General features: G+C 44.1%; 1 protein-coding gene across 6 annotated transcripts in view; it reads right to left on the reverse strand.

The window, feature by feature from the left end:
- Positions 1 to 21,140, reverse strand: part of FOXP3 (forkhead box P3) — a 23,124-nt gene extending 1,984 nt beyond the window's left edge. Inside the window, exons 1-9 of one of the 6 annotated variants that reach the window (XM_077921581.1) lie at positions 20,686 to 21,139; positions 19,903 to 19,977; positions 5,580 to 5,715; positions 4,126 to 4,234; positions 3,915 to 4,041; positions 3,090 to 3,156; positions 2,139 to 2,313; positions 1,189 to 1,265; positions 363 to 461 (exon numbers count right to left, since the gene is read on the reverse strand). In XM_077921581.1, the coding sequence (XP_077777707.1) occupies positions 363 to 461; positions 1,189 to 1,265; positions 2,139 to 2,313; positions 3,090 to 3,156; positions 3,915 to 4,041; positions 4,126 to 4,234; positions 5,580 to 5,699 (774 nt within the window). In that variant the 5' untranslated portion in view covers positions 5,700 to 5,715; positions 19,903 to 19,977; positions 20,686 to 21,139. The other 5 variants (XM_077921580.1, XM_077921579.1, XM_028711436.2 and 2 more) reach the window with 5 other exon arrangements.
- Positions 21,141 to 26,917: the final 5,777 nt, after the last annotated feature.

A 26,917-nucleotide genomic window follows, 5' to 3' on the forward strand; every position in this document is an offset into this window, starting at 1 on the left:
GGGGTGTGTTTCTGAGGCAAGGTTCTAAAACTCACCTCTTTCATTCTGTTCATTATTATTATTATACTTATAAAGTGCTGTCCCACATTTTTCACCATTCATTTCTGTCCTGGTTCCCTAGTCTGGAGAAATTGTATTTCCAATTCTGCAAAGTGTACACATCAAAGTCCTTTTGATTTTTAAAAATTAATTTTTAAACTTGGGGGTTCTGATCTCACTCGCTCAGTAGTTGAGATTTCAATCTAAGAAGAGGAACATTTCATGCCTGCTCTGTCCATATCCTCCCGCCTGTTTTCTGCCTCTTCTGCTCTTTCAGAGGAGGCTGCCCCTTGATTCTCAGTTTAAGAATGGGATCCCCTCACCTTCCAGGTGGTTACATTGTGCCTGAAGTAGCCAAAGTTGTTAAACCAGCGATAAATCTCACTCAGGCTGAGCTGCTTCTTAGGAGATTGTAAGATGGCCTGCAAGTAATAGGCAGGTATGGTTAACAGCCTGGTTTTGAGGCAAAGGTATCTCAGCGTCTTCTTGAAAAGCAACAAAAGGGCCTTCTGTGCTCCCAGTATTGTTGTGCTAAATTGGATGCATGTAGAAGGTGATGGGAGGGAGGGAGGTTCAGTGTGCCTTGCACAGGGCTCACCTATGTACCCACAACTATGTCCTATGGTGGCTGCAAAAGGCCTCAGTAAATAACACCTCAAAAATCCACAATGCAGAAAGGACTGTTTGTTCTTCCTGCTCAGTTCCTGGTTGCACTGTCTTCTGAACAAAGGAGAGGTGAAAAGAGCATCCCTCACTCTCTGAGCAAGTGACTAATGCAGATGCCCACACCCTTTTCTGCTCTTTTAGATGTGGCAGCCACTTTGTGTTATGCCAGGTGTGCATTGCAGCCATGTGATGCATGCTCAAAATTCTAAAGATGCCCACTAGCCCAAGAAAGATGGCTGAGAAGGAAGAGGTTTGTGGGCAAAGGATAGTGCTGCTGAAGCCAGGAAGTAGAGAAGGGAGGCAATAGCATATAGGGGCAACAAGAATGGTGCCTATTGCAAGGACATTCAATCATACTGTATCTGGAAAACAACATTCAAATTTTGGGGTTTTGATCTGGTAAAGATCTGCATAACATTTAAAAAATATAGTTGTATCCTATATGTATGGGATTTCGTATTTACCTTTTGCTAAATAACTTACCCAACGAATAAGGGCAGCGTACGTGAAAGGTGGGCGGTTGAGAGTGTGACGGTAATATTCTATGCTGGGGCTTCTCTCTGTAGACAGAAATGAGGCTGGAGGTGTTAGTAGGAGCAATTCTTTGCTGGAGATTTCTGGTTCCAAATCATCTTCTGCTTGAGAGCCCAGTCAGCCAAGACACTCTTCCCTAAATGGCAGACTTCAAACCTGTGTGAGATCCCTTAACTCTACAGCAGTCAAGACTGACTGTGGCGACTTGTGGGAAAGGGCACTCTGCTCATGCTCAGGGACATTTCTTTGTATCAAGCCTTCAGATGCAGCATATAAATGGCAGGAGGCTCAGATTTTAGGATGCTTACTCACTTCTAACTGTCAAACTGAGGCAGCATGACAACAAGCCAGCCTCAAATCAGCTTCAAAATGGAACTGGTGCCATGTTACCCCTATGTTGCTCTTGTCCTCTTGTTCAAGGAGGACCGTCCAGGACTGACTGTCCAGGACATCCATGAATCGATCTTAGCATTGTCAAGGTCTCTATATGATGTTACCAGGGACTGATAATATGGGCATGCCCTTTAATAGGAATACACATTACTAGTCCACAGAGCGCTCCAAGAACCCCAAGCAGAGGTGAGATGGTATGCTGACTCACCTGAATGGCTAAGAGTAAAACATGGTATGAAATTCAGTGCATGGACTCTGATGTTTCCACGGTGTGTGGCTAGAATTACTCCTGAACTGTTCCCATTTCCTTTCTCAGAAACTGGCATTGTTTTCAATCACTGCAACCCTGTTGTGGCTCCGACAACCCTCCCCACACCCTAAACAGACAACAGAATTTTATATTTCATGCCCACTCCTGAAATCTAATGGCTGGAATGTGCCATCCATTTCTAGAGCTTAGTGAAGGGGATGGAACCTGGCCTCCATTCTCCACCAACACTTCTCACCTGAACAGAGGTGGGCTCCATGGCTGTTAGAGTGGCATTCCAAACCCTCAAACTCATTCCTTGTCCCTTCAGACTGGCATGAAATGATTGGCACTGGTGCATCTGGATGCTGTGAAAGGAAGGCAGGTGCCAACTCTGCCCGCATGACTAACAGTTTCTGCTTCTCTTGTGCCAGCTAGATCATGGGGGAAGGTGGAGAAAAAAGCACAATCAGTTTCTAGATGCACCACGCATGCCTCTTCCAGCTTAGTCATATCCCTTAACCTAGGTTATCAATCAGATGTAAGTTCCTCTGAATGAGGGACAGAGTGCAAAGGGTCTTGAAAATCTTTTCATTGTTTTTTAAAGAGTAAGTTTTGCCTTTGTTGTTGTTTCAGAAAGCAGCAGTGGCCATGCCTGCTGAAAGCTCTCTGATTCAGCAAACTGAGCTTTTGCCTCCTCAGAAGACTTCATTGTTCTCTCCCCAACCTGCGGTTGTCAACTATTCACTTGCCATTTCTTTTTTTAAAAAAGAATCTTGCTTTCCTCTTGCTCTTTTTTCACCTAAATGCAATCTCCACACACCAGCTCTGGAAAAACTCATGGCTTTGGGAAAATAGTACTAACTAGTGGGACCCACAACAAAATAGTGGAATGCTCCTGTTCAGGTTCCCAGCCATTCCATTCTATTCCACTCCCCTCCCTCTTCACCCCACCATACCTACTGAGCATGTGCTCAGCCCAAACTGGGTCATTTGAGAGGTTCCTCCACAAGATGTTAAGATTTGCTGTATGTACTTCCCAAATCTTGCTCCCTCTTGTGTGTGAGTGTTGCCATTTTGGCTACATAAGATGCTATACTTGGAGGACCATACGCCTAGCAAGCTCTCTGTTCTGCAGGCTTCCTTCACAGTGACTGTGTCAGCGTCCACCCCTCTCCCTCATCCCACCACCTGCCAACTTTGTCCATACCTGCAGAGCTAATTTGTTCACCAGTTCTTCTTGCACCAGCCACTCTCTGCGCATTCTGCACATGACTCTGCAAGAGAAAACAAGTCCGAGACATTCAGCCACTAGGTTCAACTGTTTTGCTTTCTCCCAGGACAATGCCAAGGACCTGCTCGCAATCTCAGGCCCATCCTACAAAAATCCTGGTTTTGTGTTTTGTTGTGTTGGGGTAACAGGAAAGCATATCAGAAGGAAGCAGGCCTCTCAAACATAACTCTCTTTTATTGCTATGTAACAAGAATGGAAAATGAAACTAACTGGAGCTTTGCAGAATGCAAACTACAGGAGTTCAACAGGTCCAAAAAGTACTACATCGAAGCATAACGCCCCTTGGCCTACCCAAGACCCCTCTCCGCTTAGCAAACAAAATATTTTAACCAACCTAGAGGTCCCTGTTTGCAGTGTGGTCTCTGTGTTTTGCTGATGGGACTCTGATTTGGCAGCTGCTATGGGCAGAGGGGGTTCTCTTACTTCCATCACTTAGTGGCTCTAGTAACTCCACAGGAGGTGTGGCAGGAGCATCCACTTTTGCCCACGGCCCTGAGATTAGGAGTCTCATGCTCTACCAACTGAGCTATCCTGTTTTATTTCAGTGTATTATAAAAATATATGTTGTAATGGGTATGATTTTTTGTATACATTTGAATAAATATATTTAATAAAGCAAACTGCAATGGGAGGTATAGACCTGTTTACCTTCTTAAAAAATTAGGGCATCTAGTAGGGGTGCTTTTGGTACCAGAAACTTGTGGTTTCGAAAGAGGTATTCAGGGCAGCCGGACAGCTCACCTTTCCTCATGGCTGTGAAAGCAAGGGGTGTTGTCCATAGGTGTTCCTTTCGCAGGGGACCTCTCTCTGGGATGGAGTGCAGGGGGGGCTGGGAACTGAACCCAGTCCCATTTCTCAGTGATGTTCCCTGAAACAAAGGCAGACAAGAATAGGTAGGGAAGCTGCTATATTCCCACTCACAAATGCCACCCTTTCCCCTGCCTCTACTTACTGTGGGGTGGGGCAGGGCCTGAACTTGCTGAATGGGCTCCCTGGGGTAGTAACGACCCAGAAGGGGGCAGGACGACAAGGGGCAGTTCACTGCCATCTGTGTGAGTGACCTGAGGAAAATAAGAGAGTCAAATGAAATCCAGGAATCTCAGATGTGAATCCCCCTGGAGTCTTTAAGATAGGGATAACCCAAGACTTCCATGAATCTTAGTGCTCATCCACATTTCTGCTTGTCCTGGGCTGGAGTGGTTTTTCCACTTGTCCTGTGCTTTCGAGGCACAGATCCAAGCAGTTTTGCATTTGTCCAGCAGCTTTCCTCTAGAAAACATGCTCTTTACCACAGAATCTTTCTGCAGGGCCTGCAAGGCAGAGCTGTTCTACTGGGCCTTTGGTCTGGGCCCTGTCTGACCCCCTTATTTCTTTCTATGGGACCCCGTGTGTAAGTGGCCTCCTTGGTTCTTTCTATTGGCCCATATGGGACCAGCATGGGTGGCCGGGCCTGGTAAACATTTAATTCCTTACACCTACAGTTATGATTTGTGGGTTCCCACTTAATTTTATTTTGATTTTAAATGTGATTTTGAATTGTATTTTAAATCTAATCGCTTGATTTTGTGTTTTTAATGTATTATATATTTGGTGTTAGCCGCCCTGAGCCCAGTCTTGGCCGGGGTATAAATAAAATTTATTATTATTATTATTAGAATCAAAACAAACAGCAAAAGCAAAAGCAACACGAAGCCTCCGGAGCACAACAGGAGTTCCTGCTGCGCTCCGGAGGCTTCGGGTTCCTTTTGCTGAAACCAGGAGAGTCTTCCTGGCTTCAGCGAAAGCAACCCGAAGCCTAGAGAGCGGGAGGGGTCGGTGCGCACCGACCCTCTCGCTCTCCAGGCTTCAGCAAAAGCAACGCGAAGCCTCCAGAGCGCGGCAGGAGCTCTCCCACTGCACTTCGGAGGCTTCGTGTTGCTATCGCTGAAGCCACGGAGCCTGCATTTGCTCTATAAGACACACACACACATTTCCCCTTAATTTTTGGAGGGGAAAAAGTGTGTCTTGTAGAGCGAAAAATACAGTAAATATGTGTGAACAGTGGTTTTTTTCTGGGGAGACACAGGGGTATGCATACCCCTAAACATTTTGTGAGGCTAAGTTTGGTCTCATTGAGGGGCAGTATTTCAATATGAGTAGAAAAATGACAGTACCCCTAAACACTTTGTTAGAAAAAAAACCAATGTGTGTGAATATACCAGATTTCTTAAAGGCACTTGTTTCTGCTGTGCCTCCTCTTTCCAAGGAAGTACAAACCCTTGGAATCTCTTGCTGCTGCTTGGCAGAGGCTGAAGTGGCCTAGAGCAGTATATTTACCAAAATCCCAACAGGCACACCTGGGCAACTGTCTGATCAGGAAAACCTCTGGCGCTTGCTAGGAGTGGGGTTGACTCCCCACCAACTTACTTCTTGCTTGCGTGGTGCAGCACAAGTCAACACTGTTGGCCGGATCTGGGCACCTCTTCTTGGACTGGGCTGTGGTAGAGGACGGGGAGGTGGAGTGGAGGATGGCTTGGAGCCAGGCATCAGGAATGAGGAACGCCTGCAATAACATTTCATGAAATTTATTTTCTCATTAAAGGTATTGTTATGAGTTTGTGGAGTTCCTGGGCTCCCTTCAGATTCCTGGGTGTCACACACTGGATTTAGCATGTTAAAATACAAGCCAGGAGCCAGCCTGGTAATAGCCCACTAAATATGAGTGAATAGTGGGGCAAAGTGGGTGGCGCTGTGCCAGAGGGCAAATGGGAGGGGCCTCTCTCTCCACTCATAATTCGTTAGAAGGACAAAAGCCTTTCAAGTGGAGTTTTAGAGTTGGAAGGAGAGCAGTTGTTTTAAGGATTACAGCTGGGGATGATGTGGGTAAGGAGGAAATCTGAGTGCAGTCTTAAACGCAGCAAGCTGAGCATTCTTGATTTCTTTCTGCATCCAGCAGCAATGGGAGAAACAGGATCCTCTTGGAGTGTAATGTTTTGAACCCCTGCATCGTAGGCAGGGTGGGCAGTGTCAAAAGTCTATATAGGGCTTGCACACCATTGTTCTGGGTCCCTCCTGCCTCCTGCGTGTGATAGTGAGCACCCTGTTGCAACAGGTAATAAAGATCAGGCTTACTAGCTGCCCTTTTTCTCAATATTCTCTGGTTGGCCTGTTATTTTCTCCTTCCAATAGGGGTCCTACTTAAGGACTCTATACTGGCTCTTGGATACCCCATAAGGGAAAAGGAGCAGTATTTTCTTATAACAAGACCTTAAAATTCTTCTAACATTACTGTATGGTTTTATGGTTTTATATTGTTATAAACCACTGTGATATATTTTTATGATACAGTAGCATATAAATATGAATGAAATAAATAAATTACAAAACCTCCAAACTAGACTGTGATTACAGAGAGCTTATGAACAGAATAGTGTAGTACTCAGTGGGTAAAGTTTATTCACACAGAACACAAAGTGCTCTGTATGACAACCAGCTCCCCGTCTCCCTTTGTGTTTCAATATATTCCACCCCTTCTTCCCTAATTTGCTAAAATTATAATATTCCAAATTCTGCTAAATGCAAAGGAGCTGCTGGAAAAAAGAGATTATTGTTGTAACTAACAATGCATAAACAGAAAGATCTGCCTAGATCTCTGGGTTATTTGTGGGGCTGACCTGGTGTTTTTACATGAGTAGAATATGTGCTTTTATTTAAAATGCATCTCTGGGTTATTTGTGGGGCATAGGAATTCTTTCTCCCCCCCAAAAAAATATAGTCTGGCCCCCCACAAGGCCTGAGGGACAGTGGACCCCCCCCCCCCCACTGAAAAGGTTTGCTGACTCCTGGCCTAGATCATAACTGAAATCTCGGTGGTGCCTCCGCATTCAAGAGAAATATACAGGGTAACAACTGGGGAGGAGTGGTTGAGACTTGGGACACACACAGGATAAATCCAAGGGAAAGCAATAGGCTAAGTTTTTCAACCAGGAACGAGGAAAGGGTTTTTTTGAGGAGGGATCCAAAGAATGGGAGAGATTTTATATCTTCACCAAGGACATAAATATGGTTGTGTTTATTACATAATTGACTTAAGAAGCGTCCATTCTAATATGGAAGGCAATGCTTGTGTGAATGTTGCTAAAGCAGGATAGAAAATGGGGGACAGAATTACAGCTCTAGAGACTCCTATACACGTCATCTCAGATGTAAGTCTCCCTGAGTTCAGTGGGGTTTACTCCCAGGATTGCAGCTATGTTTAGTATTCTGGGCAAGGCAAATTTTAAATTCAAATTGCAGCAAAACCAAAGGAAATGTTCCAGCATATTTAAATGTCATTTGTAAAAGCAGTTTGGCAGGTAAACATAATTGCTAAGAGTTGAGTCTCTTCTGAGTTCAATAGGACTTACTTCTCAGACATAATTTCAAATAGTAGCTTTTGTTCTCAGGACAGATAAGATTGCCCACATAGGCTTTTGCACAGGTGCATGGGTATAGATTGCTACCCAGCCTGGCACAATAAGTGATATTATGTCTTATGGTTGCCTTTTAGCTAAGACTGATGGAAGACATGAGCCTTTAATCTGTTAAACCAAGAGCCAATGCAGGAACCTAGTTTTGCCATCTCTCTCCATTATATCTGCAGTGTGGCACACCTGGATGTTTGCAGGTGAGGGAAGGGGGACAACAGTACTGCAAAGGGAATGGTCACGAGGAACAGCAGCTGTCTTGTCTCCTGCTGCATCAGGAGGTTTAAATGATCGTATATAGTGTCTGTGGCGCAAGAGGACAACTTTTGCCCATATGCTATATGACTTAGTCCCTGGTTCATACATCAGCCAGCAGCCAATGTCCAGAGTCTGCTGTGCCACAATAGAGAAAGGAGACACCAGTCGTCTCTTAGAGCAAGGGATGACAGACTTCAGGCAGGCTTTTTTATGAGAGTACCAAACAGCCAGTGCAAAAAGTACACACTTAAAAATTCTGAGCCAAGGAGATTATTTTCAGTGTATAAAATTATGGATGGCATGGAGAGGATGGAGAAGTTTTTCTCCCTCTCTCATAACACTAGAATTCATCCAAAGTTGAATGTTGGAGAATTCAGGACAGATGAAAGAAGTCCATCTTCCATAGTTTGGAACTCATTCCCACAGTGATGGCCACCAACTAGATGACTTTAAAAGAGGATTAGACAAATTCGGGGAGGGTAAGGCTATCAGTGGCTACTAGTCATGGTTTTGCTTCACCTCTACTCTTGGAGGCATCATCATCATCATTATTCTCAATACTGGTTGCTGTAAACTGCAAGAAGGGAAAGTGCTGTTGAACTCGGGTTCAGCTTGCAGGTTTCCCATAGGCCTCTGGTTGGTCACTGTAAGACCTGGATGCAACACTAGATGAGCCATTGGCCTGATCCCTCAGGGTTCTTAGCTTCCGCATGGAAATCCATTCCTGATTACTCCACTGAGAGTCAGAGATGTGTGTCGAACTACACAAAGTCACCCAGAAATTTACCTGTAGATCTCAATCTATTTTATGCCCATGCCATCTAACCCCCCAAATAAGTAACGGACAGTGAGGATGGCAGGGAAATGAAAAGATCAGTGCTGCAGATTGTCAGTGCTGCAAAAACTTGCCTTACTCAGGAAACACATAGTAAGTAAAATAGGCATATGCAGATGCTTTTAAACACCCCTGCACATGCACCTGAGAAGACTTCTTCAGCTAGGTGTATTGCCAGGGAAACAGCCAGAAGATGGTGCTCCTGTTTTTCAGTTTAGCTTCTATTTCCATATATAGTCACTGAGATAAGGAACGCAGCTGCAGGCATGGGAAAGAAAGGAGTGGCTTTGCTCTGAGCCAGCTCATGCTTCGACTTCAAAGGATGGGAAAGGGATTCCAACATGAACACCTGCCGCAGAAACAGTGGGAAGCTGCTCCAGGACGCTATATAAGGCCCCAACTCCATCAATTCAATGAGCTCTTGATATGAACCATTCCAGAGGGTGAAGATAAGGCTCTTGAGCCTAAGTTAGAACTGCCTGCCTGCCTGAAGCACCAGAGATCTCCAAGGGCGGGGGAAGATGTGAAGCTGAAACTATTCTGTGACTATATCTGTTATTATTTCTCTCGCCAAAAATCTTTGCTTATTGCCTATACTAATGGCATTATATTTTATATTAGTTATTATTGGCTTTATAGTTTTTGTTAGTTATTACTTTATTCTATATTGTTAATCTGCCTCTCTGTTAATGTCCTTTAATTATCTTTGTTTTGTATATTAGCACCTGTTTCTGTTTCTATGGTTATTATTATAATTGTTAATAAAGGTTGCTTAAGTGTACGTATGTTGCCCTCCATTTGCTGAGATCCAAAGAACCTGCTGCTTGGTGGTTACTACGGCCGGGTGGCCACTAGGCGGCAGCACACTAGGTTTCCCAGATTCCCACACGCACACACAGTTGCTTAAATGTCTTTATGCATGCATATTTTGCTTCTATATCTTCCACATTTGGTGCATTGGCAACAAGCAGTGCTGACTAAAGAGAGTAGTGGGCATAAGAAACTGTTCTGTATCACTAGCTGACATAACATCTTCCCACTGGGCCATAGTTTGCTTGCAAAAGGACTAGCACTTTTGTTCTGCCAAAATGCAACAGAAGCCTGGGAGCGTAGTTGGCCAGGGGAAGGTGGGTGGGCTTAGAGTGGCACGGGGGTCTGTAGGGTGGCACGGTGGCTGCTGTGCATCTGGGGGTGGGATTCCAGGCAGCAGGGGAGCTTGAGGGCAGCATGACGGTAGCCGGGTATATTGGGCGCTGCTTGAAATTGGCTGCCCTAAGAAAAGCTCAACAGCTTTGGTCCACCCCAAGCGCTGGCGCGGGTTGCTATGAATTGATATTTTATGTAAAATGAAATGATTTGGGGGGAAAGGAGCACCTGTCAAGTAAACAAACTTTATATAATATATACTTTAGTATATATTTTTATTTATTTAATCAAAAGCATATAATTCAATAACATACAAGCAATAAGGAAATAAAGGAGGAATGCAATTTAGTTAAAATTAAACGTGCATACAAATATACAAATCTGGGTAATTGCATCACAATCCCTTGGAAAAATAACACTGATATTGGAAGGTAGTATCATGCTCTTTTAAAATATTTGTTTTACTTGTAAGTATCAGGGTGTTGTCCTTGGGGTCTTAATGATATTCTCACTTGAAGCTGAAGAGTTACTAAGAAATCCATTTCACTGGAGGCGTTTGAACATTGTTGCCACTGTTTAAATGACAGAATTGTCTGCCATATCAAGGTAAAGGTAAAGGTACCCCTGCCCGTACGGGCCAGTCTTGCCAGACTCTGGGGTTGTGCGCCCATCTCACTCTATAGGCCGGGGGCCAGCACTGTCCGGAGACACTTCCGGGTCACGTGGCCAGCATGACATCGCTGCTCTGGCGAGCCAGAGCCGCACACGGAAACGCCGTTTACCTTCCCGCTAGTAAGCGGTCCCTATTTATCTACTTGCACCCGAAGGTGCTTTCGAACTGCTAGGTTGGCAGGCGCTGGGACCGAACAACGGGAGCGCACCCCGCCGCGGGGATTCGAACCGCCGACCTTTCGATCGGCAAGCCCTAGGCGCTGAGGCTTTTACCCACAGCGCCACCCGCGTCCCTGTCTGCCATATAGCTGAAAACAAATCTTTTTTTGATTGTCCTCTACTGTACCTTAATTTTGGAGCAAGATTTGACTGTACCATAAATTTAACCCTATTAGACTAAGGGCATTTTAAGTTTGAGACTGGTTTAGCAGACATGGCTTGCCTCTCCAAGAATCCTAGGAGCTACAGGTCTGTGGAAGTGCTGTGAAGTCGTAGTGTGAGATCTCTGTATCCCTTCATGGGGTTACTGGAGTCGCTTGGGTCGCACGCATGGCGGACAGAAGGGTACAAAACCAGCCTACTACATTTAGGCACTGTAGAGATGAACTGGATGAGGAATTTGGATGAGGCATTGGTTTGTCCAGCTCCAATCCGGAAGTGCTATTGACAGGCGGCATTTACATATCATGCTTCCTAAGGACTACACAATAAAAATAGTATTATAGGACTTAGGGATTGGTTTGGATGATGCCCATGGTTTTGTAGCTACAAAATGAAGGCCTGTTCAAGAAATAACTGAACTGGTCTACCCAGTTTCTTTGTTAGGTTAATGGTCTAGCTGACTCAGGTAAGCACTCCTAACTGCACAACTAAAAAGGTTGCCATGCTACCATAGAGACAACTAGGTTCATGATGTTCTCCAGGAGGGGAGTAGGCATTTTCCTCACTCTGTCACCTGACCAGCCACAACATCATATTGTACGAAGGAGAACAATAGCCAGAGCCAATGTATGAGAGAGTTTGGCTGAAGCTGTAGGACCTCTGGAAATGGAAACCTAATAGGAAAACAAGATCTGTTGGAGTGTCAATGCGTCAAGCCTTCCACCCTGTGCTCAGATTGTGGATACAGTATGTGTAGTTTCTGTTGAGCTTCATTCAAAGAAAACCGAACCTCAGGTGGGCACTGGAACCCCTAAAGTCTCTCACTGCTGCTCAGAGATTGCGGCGCACACAACACTAGTATATCCATGAGTTATCAGTGGAATATATTATTATTATTATTATTATTATTATTATTATTATTATTATTATTATTTACTACAACATTTATAGAGCTCATCATCAGAGTCCTCTAGCTGGTATGCCGGTGTAAAAAGTGCCCCCCCCCATCAAGATCCCCCCCCCCGCTTCAGCCTTCCACTAACCGCTAGACGCCACACCCTTCCCTCAACCTGTTTTGATGTCATCTTACTTGTTATCAGTAAGCTTTGCCTATGTTCATTTCCTAGAAAGGGGGAGAAAATGCCACCCCGCAATGGGTTTCAAATTGTTGATACCTGTTCCCAGCGTATGTGCGTCATATGGTATTGGTGCTGAATGCTGAGTTCTTTCCTATACGTCAAACTGAGCATCTAACCGCTTCCGTGAGGTTAAAAATTCCCTTCACATGGTAGCTTTAGTGGACTGAGGGTTGGAAATACAATGGCCCACTAAAAAAAATATCCAGCTCGAGCATACAATGTGCACTCAGGCCCAACTAACACAGAGTTAAAGCATTTGAACCTTCTTTAACCATCTGTTTTAAGAAGTTACAGAATAGTAAAAGGGTAGGTCTTCCTCACTTTCCAAAAACATAGGTCCCATCTGCCATATTATGCCACTTTAAACAGTCATGGCTTCCCCCAAAAAATCCTGGGAATGAGCTTGTTATGGATGCTAAGCATTGTTAGGAGACCCCTAGTGCCCTCGCAGAACTACAATTCCCAGAATAGCAATCAAGCCCTCTTGTCAGGGAATCATAGGTCCGTGAGGGAAATAGGCACACATTAATGGCTATGACTATAATCAACGAGTGCCACTTATTCCATGTCCATTGAGATTTTATTCCAATGTAAGTTGTTTCTGAGTCTCAAACATGCCTCCTTGTGTCTCCTTACGGATGCATTTTTGTTTATGTGGGATATCAGCAAGGAGATAAGCATAGTAAACCAACTGGCTTCTAATGTGTGATGGTTAATTCAGTTATCGAAACTGCAAACCAAATTTATCTAAATTATCAGCCATTCTGAACTTCTATATTAGTGGCAAGAAATTACATTTAATGAAGGCCAAAAACAGATGCTGAAGTATAACAGGGACCTTCAAAAAAATGCTAGTTCACACCCCCCCCCCATGTCAGCCAGGCACCTGTCATGCCCTTCCCCAGTGGGCTATTCCACCCCACGCCAGATTTCCATTTGGGTTTTCCAAATTAGTCAACAATCAGTGTGCGCTGAGTATGCTCAGTTCTTATTGTGTTGTCTTTGGGGGGTGGTTGTCCCCCTTGTTTGTTCTTTATTTTTGCAGTTATATCCCACTGCTCAAGGTGGCACACATACTTCTCTCCATTTTACCCAGACAACCATGTTGGGTAGGTTAGGCTGAGAGTCAGTGACTGGCCCAAAGTCATCCAATGGGCTTCCTGGCACAGTGGGAATTTGAACCCTGGTCTCACAGGTCATAGTCTATCTCTAATCAACACTCCAAACCAGCTCTTTTTTTAAAAAAAGGTTGCTATAGTTCTATAAACCTTGGTTTCCCACCAAACTTGCTGAGTGCAGATACCTTCCTATATTTCCTCATTGGTCCCATTTCGGCTACAGTCATGTTGGCAGTCACCATCTGAATTTACTATTATTATATCATATGATCTAGAAGACTCCTTGATCTAGAAGACTCCTTGATCTAGAAGACTCCTAAAGAGTTTGCTGTGAGATGCTATGCAGTCACCCTCAATTCAGAGACAGAAGATATAATGGGAGAGATGTAGTATCTCTCTCTATATGCGATGAACACAGTATCCACCCCCACCCCCCCGGCACGCAATAACCCCTCTAGTCTACAATTAAAACCATCCAATTGTTCTATTGACTTTTGCTGGGAATTCTTGTCTGGAAGAGATGGGCCATGATCTATTAATTGCCCATTGCTGCCTTTATACGTATTATTTTCCTTCTTGAGATCAGAACTTAACCAATGTTATATATAAAACTGTGTATATTATACACCGTATAACAAAACTTCACTGAAAGCTTATATTTTCGGCAAAGTCATTTCAGTAGGAGATTTGTGGAGGAAAAACAGCAATGGGAAGGGAGTGCTTCACCCTCTGCCCCCACACCTGTCACTTTTCTGTTGGAACTCACCACCCACCCATCCACATCCACAAGCAAGGAAGCACCTGGAACTCTTTTAAGGTAAGTGTTTGGTGGAAATGAATTGTGGAAAAAAGTAGAGGGTTGGGCAAGAATTAAACCCTCTCCAACTCCACTCCAACAGAGTTTGCTCTAATAGAAGTGGCCATTCATTTTTATTGGACATTGTTGCATGTACCGTATAGTGTAGTTCTACCCTCATGCCTCTTGGTATGAGAGTAGAACTGAGGTATTCAGGATCCTTGCCCCTCTGCTTGAATGCTCTAGCTATCCCATATTGACTTTCCAGCTGGAGGTGGGGACAATACAAGTACATGTACAAGTACATGTCTAAATAGACCTTGAACTGGTCCAGTAGCCTTCCTGGTTAAGACTAATAGAAGCTATAATCCAAAATATCTGAAGGGTGTCAAGTAAGGGAGCATTGCTCTAGGGCAATTTGTGATGTATAATAAATATGATGCATATAATACGTGGATCAATTAAACTACTGAGTGCAATATGTTACTGCAAAGAACCAAGAGAAATTACTGAGATATTCCAAGATTTTCAACAGGAACTGTTACATCACATCTCAAATTGTAGCTAATTTATAATAAATCACCCAGAGCTGCAATATCAGAAAGTGAATTCCCTCCTTTTTTTCTTGCCTTCTCTTCCTTCATGTCTAAATCCAATAGTAAATTAAAAATGTATATATCATGCTACCTTTGATCTGCCTTTCAAGTTGTGATGAGGCAAGACAATTAAAAGTCTCAACAAATTGAAAAAGATGACGGAGAGACTAAAATCAAATTAATAATACCATTTTAGGAAACCATAATTAATATTCCATATGGGATGTTGTATGTCACAACATTTTGTCAAGCATTTTAACTCAAATTTAGTGGAGGAATAAATACATCTAGAAATACCTAAAGGTAGAGAGATACCCTTTAGACCAGGGGTTAGCAACCTTTTTCAGCCGTGGACCAGTCCACCATCCCTCAGATCATGTGGGGGCCGGACTATATTTTTTTTAGGGGGGAAATGAACGAATTCCTATGCCCCACAAATAACCCAGAGATGCATTTTAAATAAAAGCACACATTCTACTCATATAAAAAACCAGGCAGGCCCCACAAGTAACCTAGAGATGCATTTTAAATAAAAGGAGACATTCTGCTCATGTAAAAACACGCTGATTCCCGGATCGTCCGTGGGCCAAACTGAGAAGGCGATTGGGCCGCATCCAGCCCACGGGGCTTAGGTTGCCTACCCCTGCTTTAGACTGCTAAAAAGGTTGTATAACTCAATAAATGATTAAGCCAAAGTAAACTGCCCCAATCAAGCAAATGTGAATTGGCTTTAGTAAGCTCTATGTTTGAGTTTTCACCATGCAAAATATTTCCAAGTGGCTTCAGTAGGAAGGGATGTTCTATGCACACCTCCTTTTGTACATATGGAAATGCCCATCACTGCTATCTGTGGAGAAGCTTGTTTAAAAGTACACAATAACAGTCTTGCTAGTTGATTTCATTTATCATTATTGTTTTCAGCGCTGAGCAATTGAATGCCTCTACAAAGCTTTTTCTTTTGTTTGTCCCCAGCATCTGATACGTGCTGGATGATACGGTCATCATCAACATGGCTTGTAGCCACTGATAACCTTATCATCCATGAATTTGTCTAATCCCCCTTTAAAGTAATCCAAGTTGGGGACCATCACCACACATTGTAGTAGGAAATTCTCTAACCTAACTATGTGTGATGTGAAGAAGTACTTCCTTTCGTCTATTGTTTCTCCTGCTATTCACCACGAACTCCTAGCTCCAAAATACCATATTCGTTAGTATTTCAAAACTAACAAAGCTGAGTGAGTTACATTTCTCCCACCCCAATAGACATTGCAAGCCTATGCACCAGTGTTAGCAGGTACACAAGATAAATGAGAACATAAACAGGTTCATTTGGATGGGGTGCCACTGGAAAAAAAAGGTGTGTAAATTCTATACCCTGGAGAAGCGAAGTTACTATTCTCAAGTCCAGTGGTTTATATTAAAAGTAACTTGAGCCAAGCGATGCACCTCAATAGAAAACAATGTCATCACTTCAAGTTCTGTGACAGGTGAACTTCAGGTCTAACAGAATATAGTCCGTTCAGCCACTCCGTTGCTAGAAGGACAAATAACAGAATCTGGCCTTGCTCATTTTCAAGCCAGAGAGTGACTGCTGCAAGTCAGAGGTCGGACTCTATCTCACCGGCTTATAGTCTAATAATTCTAGACTGACCCAAATTGAACTATAATCAACGATTATATTCATCCCATTTTATGGGTATCTCCCCCTTCCTAATGCAAAGAATGGTTTTATCAAATCCTTCAAGCTCAAATATTCTGAAAAGCAAATCAACTTACCGCCTGGGGCTTTTCCGATCAGATGAGGTCAGCAGATGGATAAATAGTGAAGAATCCTCAAAAACAAACCCGTATTTATATCACGAGGAAGCCACAGGCAGGCCTTGTCACAGCCCAATTTCTCTATGTACTCTGCTTATCACCAAGGGTTGAGGTACTTTTTCTCCTCTGACTATATGGAAATTATGAAAAATTCGATCTTTTTGTCTGTGTCAACCTACCCTTTTGCTCAAGAACATTTTTTTCTTTCCTCATTTGAGAAATCAAATGCAACAGAACTGTCTCTGACTTTAGCTTAACCACACAGACACAGAAATGTAGGTATATGGGTTATGCGAGTTTGTGTGTCACACAAAATTATACAAATACACAGGAGAAATCACACTAGACCATTTAGAGGAAATATAACTATAAAAAGGACAATTGATTGTGTAACATTTCTAACAACACTGACCCACAGAACTTTTACGAATGAGTTCCACATTTGTCACTGCCAGAACATCCTTCAACCACCATCATGCACTGGTGAAGCTTCTCCTCTGTGCTTATTTACCCTGATTTGAAATCCAAGGGAGCATTTGCTTTCAGTTCAGTATATGGTAGAATATTTTTAATCATGTATTACTTATAATGTGGTATCAACGCTTCAAAATTCACCTCAGCTGCCTGCCTCTTGACCTGCCAAACTGTGAACTGCATGATACTTTAGTGTGCACATGTGTACATGAGCAGGTTTGTGCACTAGTGAAGTGATGCAAACCCCCCCCCCCACCTCCTCACTCCCAGGAATGGCATTCAACTACCAATAAGTTTTACTCAGAGAAGAGCCACTGAAATTAATGGACCTAACTTAGGCATGTTCATTAATTTTAATGACTCTAAGTAAAACATACTTGAATACTATCCCAGATATTTAATTTCTAGAGACTTGGGGAAAGTGGCTGAAACCTGATATTTTAATTATTTTGGCAGCACACATAATTTGTTAAAAAGTATTCACTGATAAGCAAAATAGGAATAGTGATTTACTATATTTTCTGGAAGCATCTGTCTCTGATAAATAGGACAAAGTTCCATGAGTGGTACAGTTAAGCAATTTTAGATTCAGGACTTAATGGTTTTATGAGTGAGGACTCTAACTGGTATTTCAACTTGTGCTTAGCCAGCACCTTAGGTTTGAAAGCCATCCTGAACCTCATGCTCCTGAGGGGCGGGGGCAGGGCAACTCCTGTTCTGACAGCACCACTGACAACAGCATCAAACCACCAAGGCAGGGGTAAATAAAATCCAATTACTAATGTACTTATTTAAATAGTTTGTCTGCAAGGTGACCATATACATGGTACTTAACCAAAGAAGAAGGAAGGTATCCCTATCAAAAGGAGAAAGATTCCAATTTAGAAATAATTGATATACGGCAATTTAATTCTTAATCAGAAATATAATATACCCCACTGTAGCTGTCCAGGTGCTAATTGCTGATCGGCCTCGACTTCCCTTTCCATAGTTATTTATCTTAAAATTGCTCCTTGACCAGACAGCTCTTTTGATAGAGGACCTCTTCAAACAGGACTGCTGTCTTTTAAGGAAGACACATAGCCACCCTACTCCTTTCTCCCCTTATGCTGGATTGTCTTGAACATTAAATCCATCAAAAGTGCCGGTATATGCAATCCCAAAATATCTCAGGCATTGTTGATTGCAGAGCCAGCTCTACTATTAGGCAAAGTGAGGTGGTTGCCTCTGGCATATAATTCTGGGTGTGTCAAGAAAGGTCAGCAGATGGTTGTTTTGTAATGTATTATTCTTTTATATTTACTCCCAAGGAGAGGTTGTTGTGGGATGTTCTGTTTTGGGTGCCAAATAATTTGACCAGTTGTGGGTACTAATATGCACCTTGACTTTGGGGAGAGAGGCACCAGCAAAATGTCTTGAGCCTGCCCTAGTTGACAGATTTGGCAACTACAGAGTAAAACAGGATGGTCCAACACCTCCCACATGCAGCCCTCAAGGCCTTTTTAGGTGGCCCTTACTAAGTACCAACGAAGTGTCGCTAGTGGAAACTGCCATTCTCTTCCATTTTATCTCTATGTTCCTACTCCAAATCTAAGTGAAAGGGATAACACTGGCTATGTGGCAGTGGTGCCATGGAGGAAACCCTATTTCTCAATTGGTTTGTGCTAGGGTGGCAACCAACGGCCACCATATGGGCAAAGGAAAACTGATTGTCTAAGGAAAGTATTGGCCAGTCTGAGCCCCAGGGGCGAACTCCCAGCAAGAGCACAAAGACTCAAATTCACACTTGTGAGGGAAGCTTTGGCACTTTTCTTTGTCCCCCCCCCCACCGGTGTCAGGCGCCATGGCAATGCTGGCAGTGATAGAGCTGAGTCCTGCATATGTTTGGCGCACAGCACAAAACTGCCACCTGTTGACAGCCACAGTATGAAGGGGGGGGCAGGGAGTAAAGGACATTTGCCTTGGTGACTATCATCAGCCCTGCAGGAAACTCATCAAGGAGAAAGAACTACAATTCCCAGTGTGCCTTGTAGCTAAGTTAAGGTGTTAAGGTGCCTCTGGAATATTTTAGGATTGGTCCTTGGAGGAAGAACGCAGTGCTGCCATTGCAGACTTGTATGTGTACTCTATTTTTTCATTATTTGTTTAATTTGTTATTTATTAATTGCAATCATACCCCACCTTTCCTCCAAGGAGCTCAAGCTAGTGTACATCCTTGTTTAATTCCCCACAACCTTGTTGGGCCAAAACTAGAAGCCTTCTAAATTAGTAGTAGTAGTAGTAGTAGTAGTAGTAGTAGTATTCTCTGTCTTTTTATCCTGACAGGGACTCAATGTCTATGTTGACAGTGGCATAGCTGGGGTTGCTGGTGCCCGGGGGAGGGCAAGTGTTGTACACTGCCCCCCCCCCAGTGGACTGGGCAGCCCATGTGGAGGTTGAACAGAACAGTTCCTAACACAAAAAATTATTTGCCGCCTCAAAAAGGGTTAATTAAAAAGCTTAACACACTTATTAACAACACTAGCCCAATATACTTAGAACCATAGAATTGTGGAATTGGAAGAGACCCATAGGGTCATCTAGTCCACCCCCTGCTATGCTGGAATTCTCAACATGCAGTCCCCCATCCAATTTGAAACCATACCAGACCCTGCTTAGCTTTACAAATGTGTTGGCAATTTTATTTCACTATACTGAGAGCCAGAGTGGTATAGTGGCTAGACTAGAGCATGGGTAGGCAAACTAAGGCCCGGGGCCGGATCCAGCCCAATTGCCTTCTAAATCCTGCCCATGGATGGTCAGGGAATCAGTGTGTTCTTACATGAGTAGAAAGTGTGCTTTTATTTAGAATGCATCTCTGGGTTATTTGTGGAGCATAGGAATTCGTTCATTTTTCTTTTCAAAATTTAGCCTGCCCCCCCCCCCAAGATCTGAGGGACAATAGACCAGCTTCCTGCTGAAGAAGTTTGCTGGCCCCTGGGCTAGAGTTTTGGATACTCCCCCGCCCCCCCGGCCATGAAGCTCACTGGGTGACCTTGGACCACTCACCATCTCTCAGCCTAACCTACTTCACAGGCTTGTTGTGAGGATAAAATGGGGAGAACCATGTGCACCACCTTGAACCTATTTGGAGAAAACGCGGCATAAAAATGTAATCAATAATAATAATAATATTAAAGTTACTAGGAAGTCCCAATTCACACAGGAACATACACACACTGCTGGAAGGAAGGTTATGGTTTCTAAAATGCTATACAGTGGTACCTCGGTTACATACACTTCAGGTTACAGACTCCGCTAACCCAGAAATAGTACCTTGGGTTAAGAACTTTGCTTTGGGATGAGAACAGAAATTGTGCTCTGCTGGCACAGCGGGTGGCCCCATTAGCTAAAGTGGTGCTTCAGGTTAAGAACAGTTTCAGGTTAAGAACGGACCTCCGGAACAAATTAAGTACTTAACCCGAGGTACCACTGTATTGGGATTTGAAACCAGTCACATGTTCCAAAGTCAGGACAATCCCAAAGAGCTCCACTTGAAAGCTCCAGTTCTGGAAAGTTATACAAAGCATGTGTTACTGTTTGTTTCCTTTAATTTCCTGTAAGAATCCCAATTTACCAATGAGGAGATAGTAGCTTTCAGCTCCTGATGAAAGATCTGGGATAATTTGTGTGGTGTGTCTATGTTTGTTTGTTTGTTTGTTTTGGGGGGAGAACTCTCTAAAAACTTGCACAACAAAATATAGCACAAAAATAAATAGCCCTCAGCCACTACCCTTCAAACAGGTTTAGCTACAATCATGACTCCCCCCCCCCAAAAAAAAACAACAACACCTCGGTTCGTTTTCGGGCTTAAGGTAAAGGTAAGGTAAACAGGGAAGAGACTGCAGCCCCGTTTGTTTTAAAAGAAAGGGCTTGCAGCCCTGCGGCGCATCTTCACTCCCAGAGGGAAAGCTCCGCGGCCCTCGGCTTGGGGGGCGCAGGGAGGGCCGAGCGAGGGAGAATCCCAAAGGAAGGCGAAGCTTCCCTCCCCGTCTCGGGGGCCCTGAAGCTCAGGCTCTCCCTCCGCGGGGGGGCCGTGGAGTCGCCCCGCCTGCCCCCAAAACACCGCCAACAGCCTCAGGGCGGGCAGAAATGCCACAGAGGAAGAGCTCCCCCGCTGCACCTCGGATTCCGCCCTGCCACCTGCCGTCCTGCCGAGCCCGCCTCAAAGTCCGCCTGAGGCCGAGCGGCGAAGAGCCACCTCCAGTTTCCCGCGCTTTGGTGGTCATAGAGTAGAGTCCTCCGAGGCATGTAGAGCGGCCCTGGCGTGACCATGGATGCCAAAACCACAGCAAACCCGAAGAGTCGGGTTCTTCAAGGAACGAGGGGGAATTAAACTGCCCCCTCTCGTAAAAGGGAAAAAAACACTGGTTCTCCTTCCCACTGAAACTACACCCCCCAGCAGGCATTGCGGGAGCCTCTTCATCCCCCCCCCCTCGAGAATCCAGCAAGCGGGAAGGCGATTGGCATGGCGGGGGGGGGGGGAGGCAGAAAGGAGCGACAGCGCGCCCCCCCCTTCCCTCCTGGGCAGCCCCGGGCGAGGGCAGGGCGGCCCGGCACCGGCTTCGAGGCCCCGTCCGTGGGCAGCTGCCTCCTCGCCGCTCCAGGCTGGCCTGAAAGAGGCGCCTGTTTGTGTACTGTATTACATGAAATCTATTCAATATGGTAGATGTGTACGTAATTACCGGTATATAGATTCAATTACGGATATTAATTGTGTAGTTTAACTGCCGTGTTTCTTTCTGCTGTGTCCTGAAGATGGGCCCCCAAACTACTGGGCTCTACAGCTGGAACAGTCAAAAACTGGACTCTGGACTCATCCAGGTCTAGAGCAGGGGTCAGCAAACTTTTTCAGCCAGGGGCCAGTCCACTGTCCCTCGGACCTTGTGCGGGGCCGGACTATATATTTTTGTGGGGGGGGGGGAATGAACGAATTCCACAAATAACCCAGAGATGCATTTTAAATAAAAGCACACATTCTACTCATGTAAAAACACGCTGATTCCTGGACCATCCGTGGGCCGGATTGAGAAGGCGATTGGGCCAGATCCGGCCTCTGGGCCTTAGTTTGCCTACCCATGGTCTAGAGTGTAGCTCACGCTCCATAGATAAATATTTTTGTTCTGAAATTTAGTAGTGCTACTTTGCATTCCTCACCAGGTGTGGTAATGAATTTGCCCAACTGTTACTTTGGGTGAGTTGACTATGTGGCAGCAGAGCCATTTGCCTCCTAGTGGAGTTAAGATGGCTGAATGGACAAGTTACTGTAGTTAGAGACATGTCCAAACACAAACAGTATTTGATTCTTCAAAAGAAGCTGGTTTTTGGCTGTTGCTGGAAGACAGAAAACTCATCTGAAACACACCTGGTACTCAAAATCTCCTGAGAAATAATGGTTGCTGCTCAAAAGTTCCCTTCCGTAGTTGCTTCCTATTTCAAGGGCCAAACTAGATGTGATGTGCAATGCTTCATTACAAACTCTTGTATATACAGTATACCTCCAGAGCACATTTGAAGCACATTTCCTCCCTCAAAGAATTCTGGGCACTGTAGTTTGCTAAGGGTTGCTGGGAATTGTAACTGAGGGGTGAACTACAGTACCCTGGATTCTTTGAGGGAAATACTGTAATGTACTTAGAATGTGTTTTAAATGTACATATATGTGTGCAGTTTATGTCTGTATGTGTGTGTTTTTAAAATGCATAGCACACACAAGGGGAGGGTATACGAGGAGATTAGGTTTAAACCTTTACTCCCTTCAATGTTGCTAATGAAAATGCACCCCCAATGTCCTACTAGGGAACAACATTTACAATTGGGGTTGTCCCCACAAGCTAATAGCCTAGGAGGATTATTCTGGAGACCACAACAGGAAAGGAAAGGGTGTACTGAGCTGATGAAAGTCTGGGTCCCATGCCTGTTATTTAAAACAAAACATATGTGGTTTGTAAGTGTACATTTAGTGCCCAATGCAATTTGACCCTTCATTTTAAAGAAGAAAGAGCTATAACCTCCCCCAATTAGCAGTTGCTAGCTAAGGTGCACTAACGGAATTGCCAGATTTTGAAGTGGCCTCTGATTTTAGGCTTTTTAAACCAGTTTGGTATTCAGATTTTAGCAGAACATCTATATGCTGTGAAGCAGTTCACCTATAATTAAGGTGCTGCTGTTAGGACCTCAAGAACAGGCCACACTGTTCTTTCCTGCCCCCTCCCCTAGGTGACAACCCTATACACAAAGTAGGCCATGAGGTAACTCAAGAGAAGCAATGTGTATTTGTCAGCCATCTCTTAGTTCTTACTGGAGAGGATGATCTGTGTTACACAATAGCTTTCAGAAAGGATGTGGGGTTTGTGCACTAAGTTTAGATGGGCTGCTTTCATGTGGGTGAGGCCACATCCACACCGTATAACTAAAGCACTCTTATACCATTTTAACAGCCACAGCTTCCCTCAAATAATCCCAGGAAATGTAGTATAGGGGAACTAAGAGTTGTTAGGAGACACTTAACAAACTACACCTTTCAACATTCTTTGCCGGAAGTCATTTACTCTTAAAGCGGAATAAGAGTGCTCAGATGTGTAGCGGGTGGGGGTGGGGGTGGGGGTGGGGAGCAGCGGCCATCGCCCTGCCCCCGAGCACACATTCAGAAGGGTGCAACTGGGCCACAGTGGGTCCGAAGGTGCTACAAGACTGGGAGGGAGGTGGCTCCCTTTTCTGGCCTGGTAATGCATGGTGTGTTCAGTGCACATATCTCCTGGGTGGCCAGATGAGCTGTGAGTGGGCAGCCAGCCAGGACACCCTACTGGGGCAGAGCCCCCTCTCACTGCCCACCCCATCAGTGCCTTGGGGTGGTGTGCCACATGCTTCTCGCACCATGGCTGCCACTGCCATGCACGCCCAGTCACTGCTGCACCGAGCAGCCCCCTCGGCTCCCTCCTTTCCTGGGGGCGCGCTACAGGTGAGCTGCAGCACCCCACCCCTTTTGCACCTTGCCCTGGGCACTGGCAACTGATGCTACACCACTGAGAGTGCTACAAATGTATGATGCAGCTGCTACCCAATATTTTGCGTCATTATTCCAATGTGCGCAGCCCTTTCTTTTTCTATCTGGACAGATAGTTTCTACGGTGCAGAAACTAGATCCACTAGTACATGTAATGTGAAATGGCCATGCTTTAGCATTAGTGCATATGCTCCATTTATCCTTGTTTCTTGGGAATGACCCCTGTTTCCTGGTAGCTTTCTCTGGCTGCTTTTTAGTGTCCCTGGAAAATCGAGACACCTGGAGGGTCTGATGTTGACCACACAAAATATATGTAACTAGAAGGGAGAAAGCTGAACTCAGTGCAAACTACAGTCCTATGACAGCAGAAAGGAAACAAAGCCATATAATAACTGTATGACAAAAACTGTATGCCAGTATTGCAGACAGAAAAACATACTGGGCATTATCCAACTAAACAGTTCTGCTAGCAAAAGGAGTTTTAGCTGCGCAATGGAACTTCCCCACCTTCTTCCCCCTGCATGGGGTGTGCAAAGCAAGTAGAGGGAGGGGGATTTCCACGGTGCGACTAAAATTGCTTGCACTAGCAGAACCGTTCAGTTCCATACCATCATATACATAAATCCAGTGCTTTTTCTGGGGGGACGCAGGGGTAAGCATACCCCTAAACATTTCAATAGCTGTCAACGTTTCCCGTTTTTTAAGGGAAATTCCCTTATTCTGAATAGGATTCCTTGCAAGAAAAGGGAAAAGTTTACAGCTATGCATTTTGTGAATCTATGTTTAGCCTCATTGAGGGGCAGTATTTCAACGTGAATAGGAAAACGAGAGTACCCCTGAACATTTTTAAAGAAAAAAGCACTGCATAAATCTATATAACCATAAAAGTTTGTGTGTGTTTTTACTCCATGTACACGCAGGAATCTAGCATCCATATGCAAGCTTGCATTTAAACAGCAAAGTGGCACATTTTGCTAAGCCAAAGTGATCATGCAGGCACCTGGAGAGGAGCTCACTGCCACTTTGCACCTCCCTAGTCCTTTTTGCACAACAGTGTTGCACTAAATTAAGCCAAGATTTGGCTTGGTGTGTTGCCTGAACTCGGACTTGTGTTTTAACATTCTCCTCATTAGGGATCGAATAATCTGTCAGTTTTGGTTCTCTCCATTTATATCCCTCCCCCATGTTAAATTCAGTTCCCCACATTCATTTTCCATTTTTTTTAAAGATCCTCATTAAATTTCATTAGCATTTTAGTGTGGATTTCTCCTAATAAACAGTTTTACATGCGTTTTGACTATACATTTTTGCAATAGTTTCCTATCCCTCATCACCAACCACATTCACACACTGAGAACCAGACCATTTTCTGGAGTCGTATAATTCCAATTCACTCTTTGAAAGCTTTGCATTACAAGCAACCCCAACCAATTTTTAAAAAAATTAACATCAGCCCTTGAAGGCTGCATTTTTCAACAAATGTAGCAGACAGAGAAAGGTGCTTAACTCTTTCTTGTCTGGCTGTTTTTCCCCTGATCAACACAGCTGTTCTCCCCCTCACAATGGAGTTCCAAATGAGTTTGTAAAAGAGTATGGTACGTAGTTATACATCTGGAGCGCTGCAGCAAGGGAAGCAGAGGGGATGTAAATGCTTTGAGCAATAAAAAATCCACAGTAGGACATGGTTAATTACCCTCTCCATTTATTGTATTCCTCTGGTCAAAACAGAAGCTTCCTAATGCTGATTTTCATTAAAACAAACAAACTAGGTAACTGTTGGAGTAAAGGTTACCCCATATCTATTGCAGATTCTGGAAGACATGCAATCCCATACTAGTTTGCATGGGTGCCAGTTTAATAACCCATTTCACTTCTGCCTTAATAATGGACTCAATTATCCATTTTCTAAAGTGGTCACTCAGTTCATAAGTTTTCTTTCCACTAACATTTGTGAGCAAGCTGTTGACTTAACAGCAGTGGTGTAGCGTGGGGGGTGCAGGGGGGGCCGGCCGCACCGGGCGCAACATCTGGGGTTAGGGCAAATCCACAGGTTAGGGGACGCAAATCCACGGGTTAGGGGGCGCAAATTACTTGCCTTGCCCCGGGTGCTGACAACCCACGCTACGCCACTGCTTAACAGCACTGGAAACTAGATTCCTCCTGCCGCCCCCACCCCATGGACATGTGCTTGTCAATTCTGGATTGTCCTTCATGCATCTGATGTAGTAGACTGGTCCGCTAGAGGTTATGCCATAATTAATATTTTGTAAGGGTGTTTCCAGTCAGGGGCTTAATACTGTAAAAGGGTCACTGAGATATCACAAAATAGTTATTGGCAGCGGGTTTTCTTTAAAAGGAACTTATCAGATTTCCCTCAGAAAGCATAAATCTAGATTAAAATGTGAAGAAATACAGGCTGGCATTTTGATAATGTCTTAAGCACATTCCAAAAATGTTGCATGCATGAGGAGCATCAGTCCCACCGTAAACACCCATCTGGAGCCAACAACCTAGTATTTAAGGTACCACAAATCTTTGTGTTGTTTTCACACAGACAACACTGCTAACAATTCTACATCTATGGCACCACCCTTGACTCCCTGACCTACATTTGAAATACTGTACAGGGCAATATTTTTTCTAATCTGTGACTGAAGTTATGTGGTAAGGTACAAGGGAGACAATTAAAAAAAATACAGTATTCACTATTTCTCCCCTTTTTCTATTTGCAAGTAACATTTTTTTTTTTACTGATCTTGGTCTGTGAGGACAGTGCAAACAGGAGCAAATTATAAATGCAGATATTTGTCTACTAGGATTAAATATGTGCCTGGTATATAAATCATAGAAATTTATTGGGGCAAACACAAACACTGCCTGCAATTACCTATGTGGCTTTCTCCAGGAGTTATTAAATTTACACAACAAAGCACATCTGGATGTGTGCAATGCATTAACAAACTGTGTGTGCATATGTGAGAGAGAGCACCATCAACCGCTGATCTGAAACACCTGGGG

Source organism: Podarcis muralis, chromosome 17 (assembly GCF_964188315.1).
Source record: "Podarcis muralis chromosome 17, rPodMur119.hap1.1, whole genome shotgun sequence".
NCBI lineage: Eukaryota > Metazoa > Chordata > Lepidosauria > Squamata > Lacertidae > Podarcis > Podarcis muralis.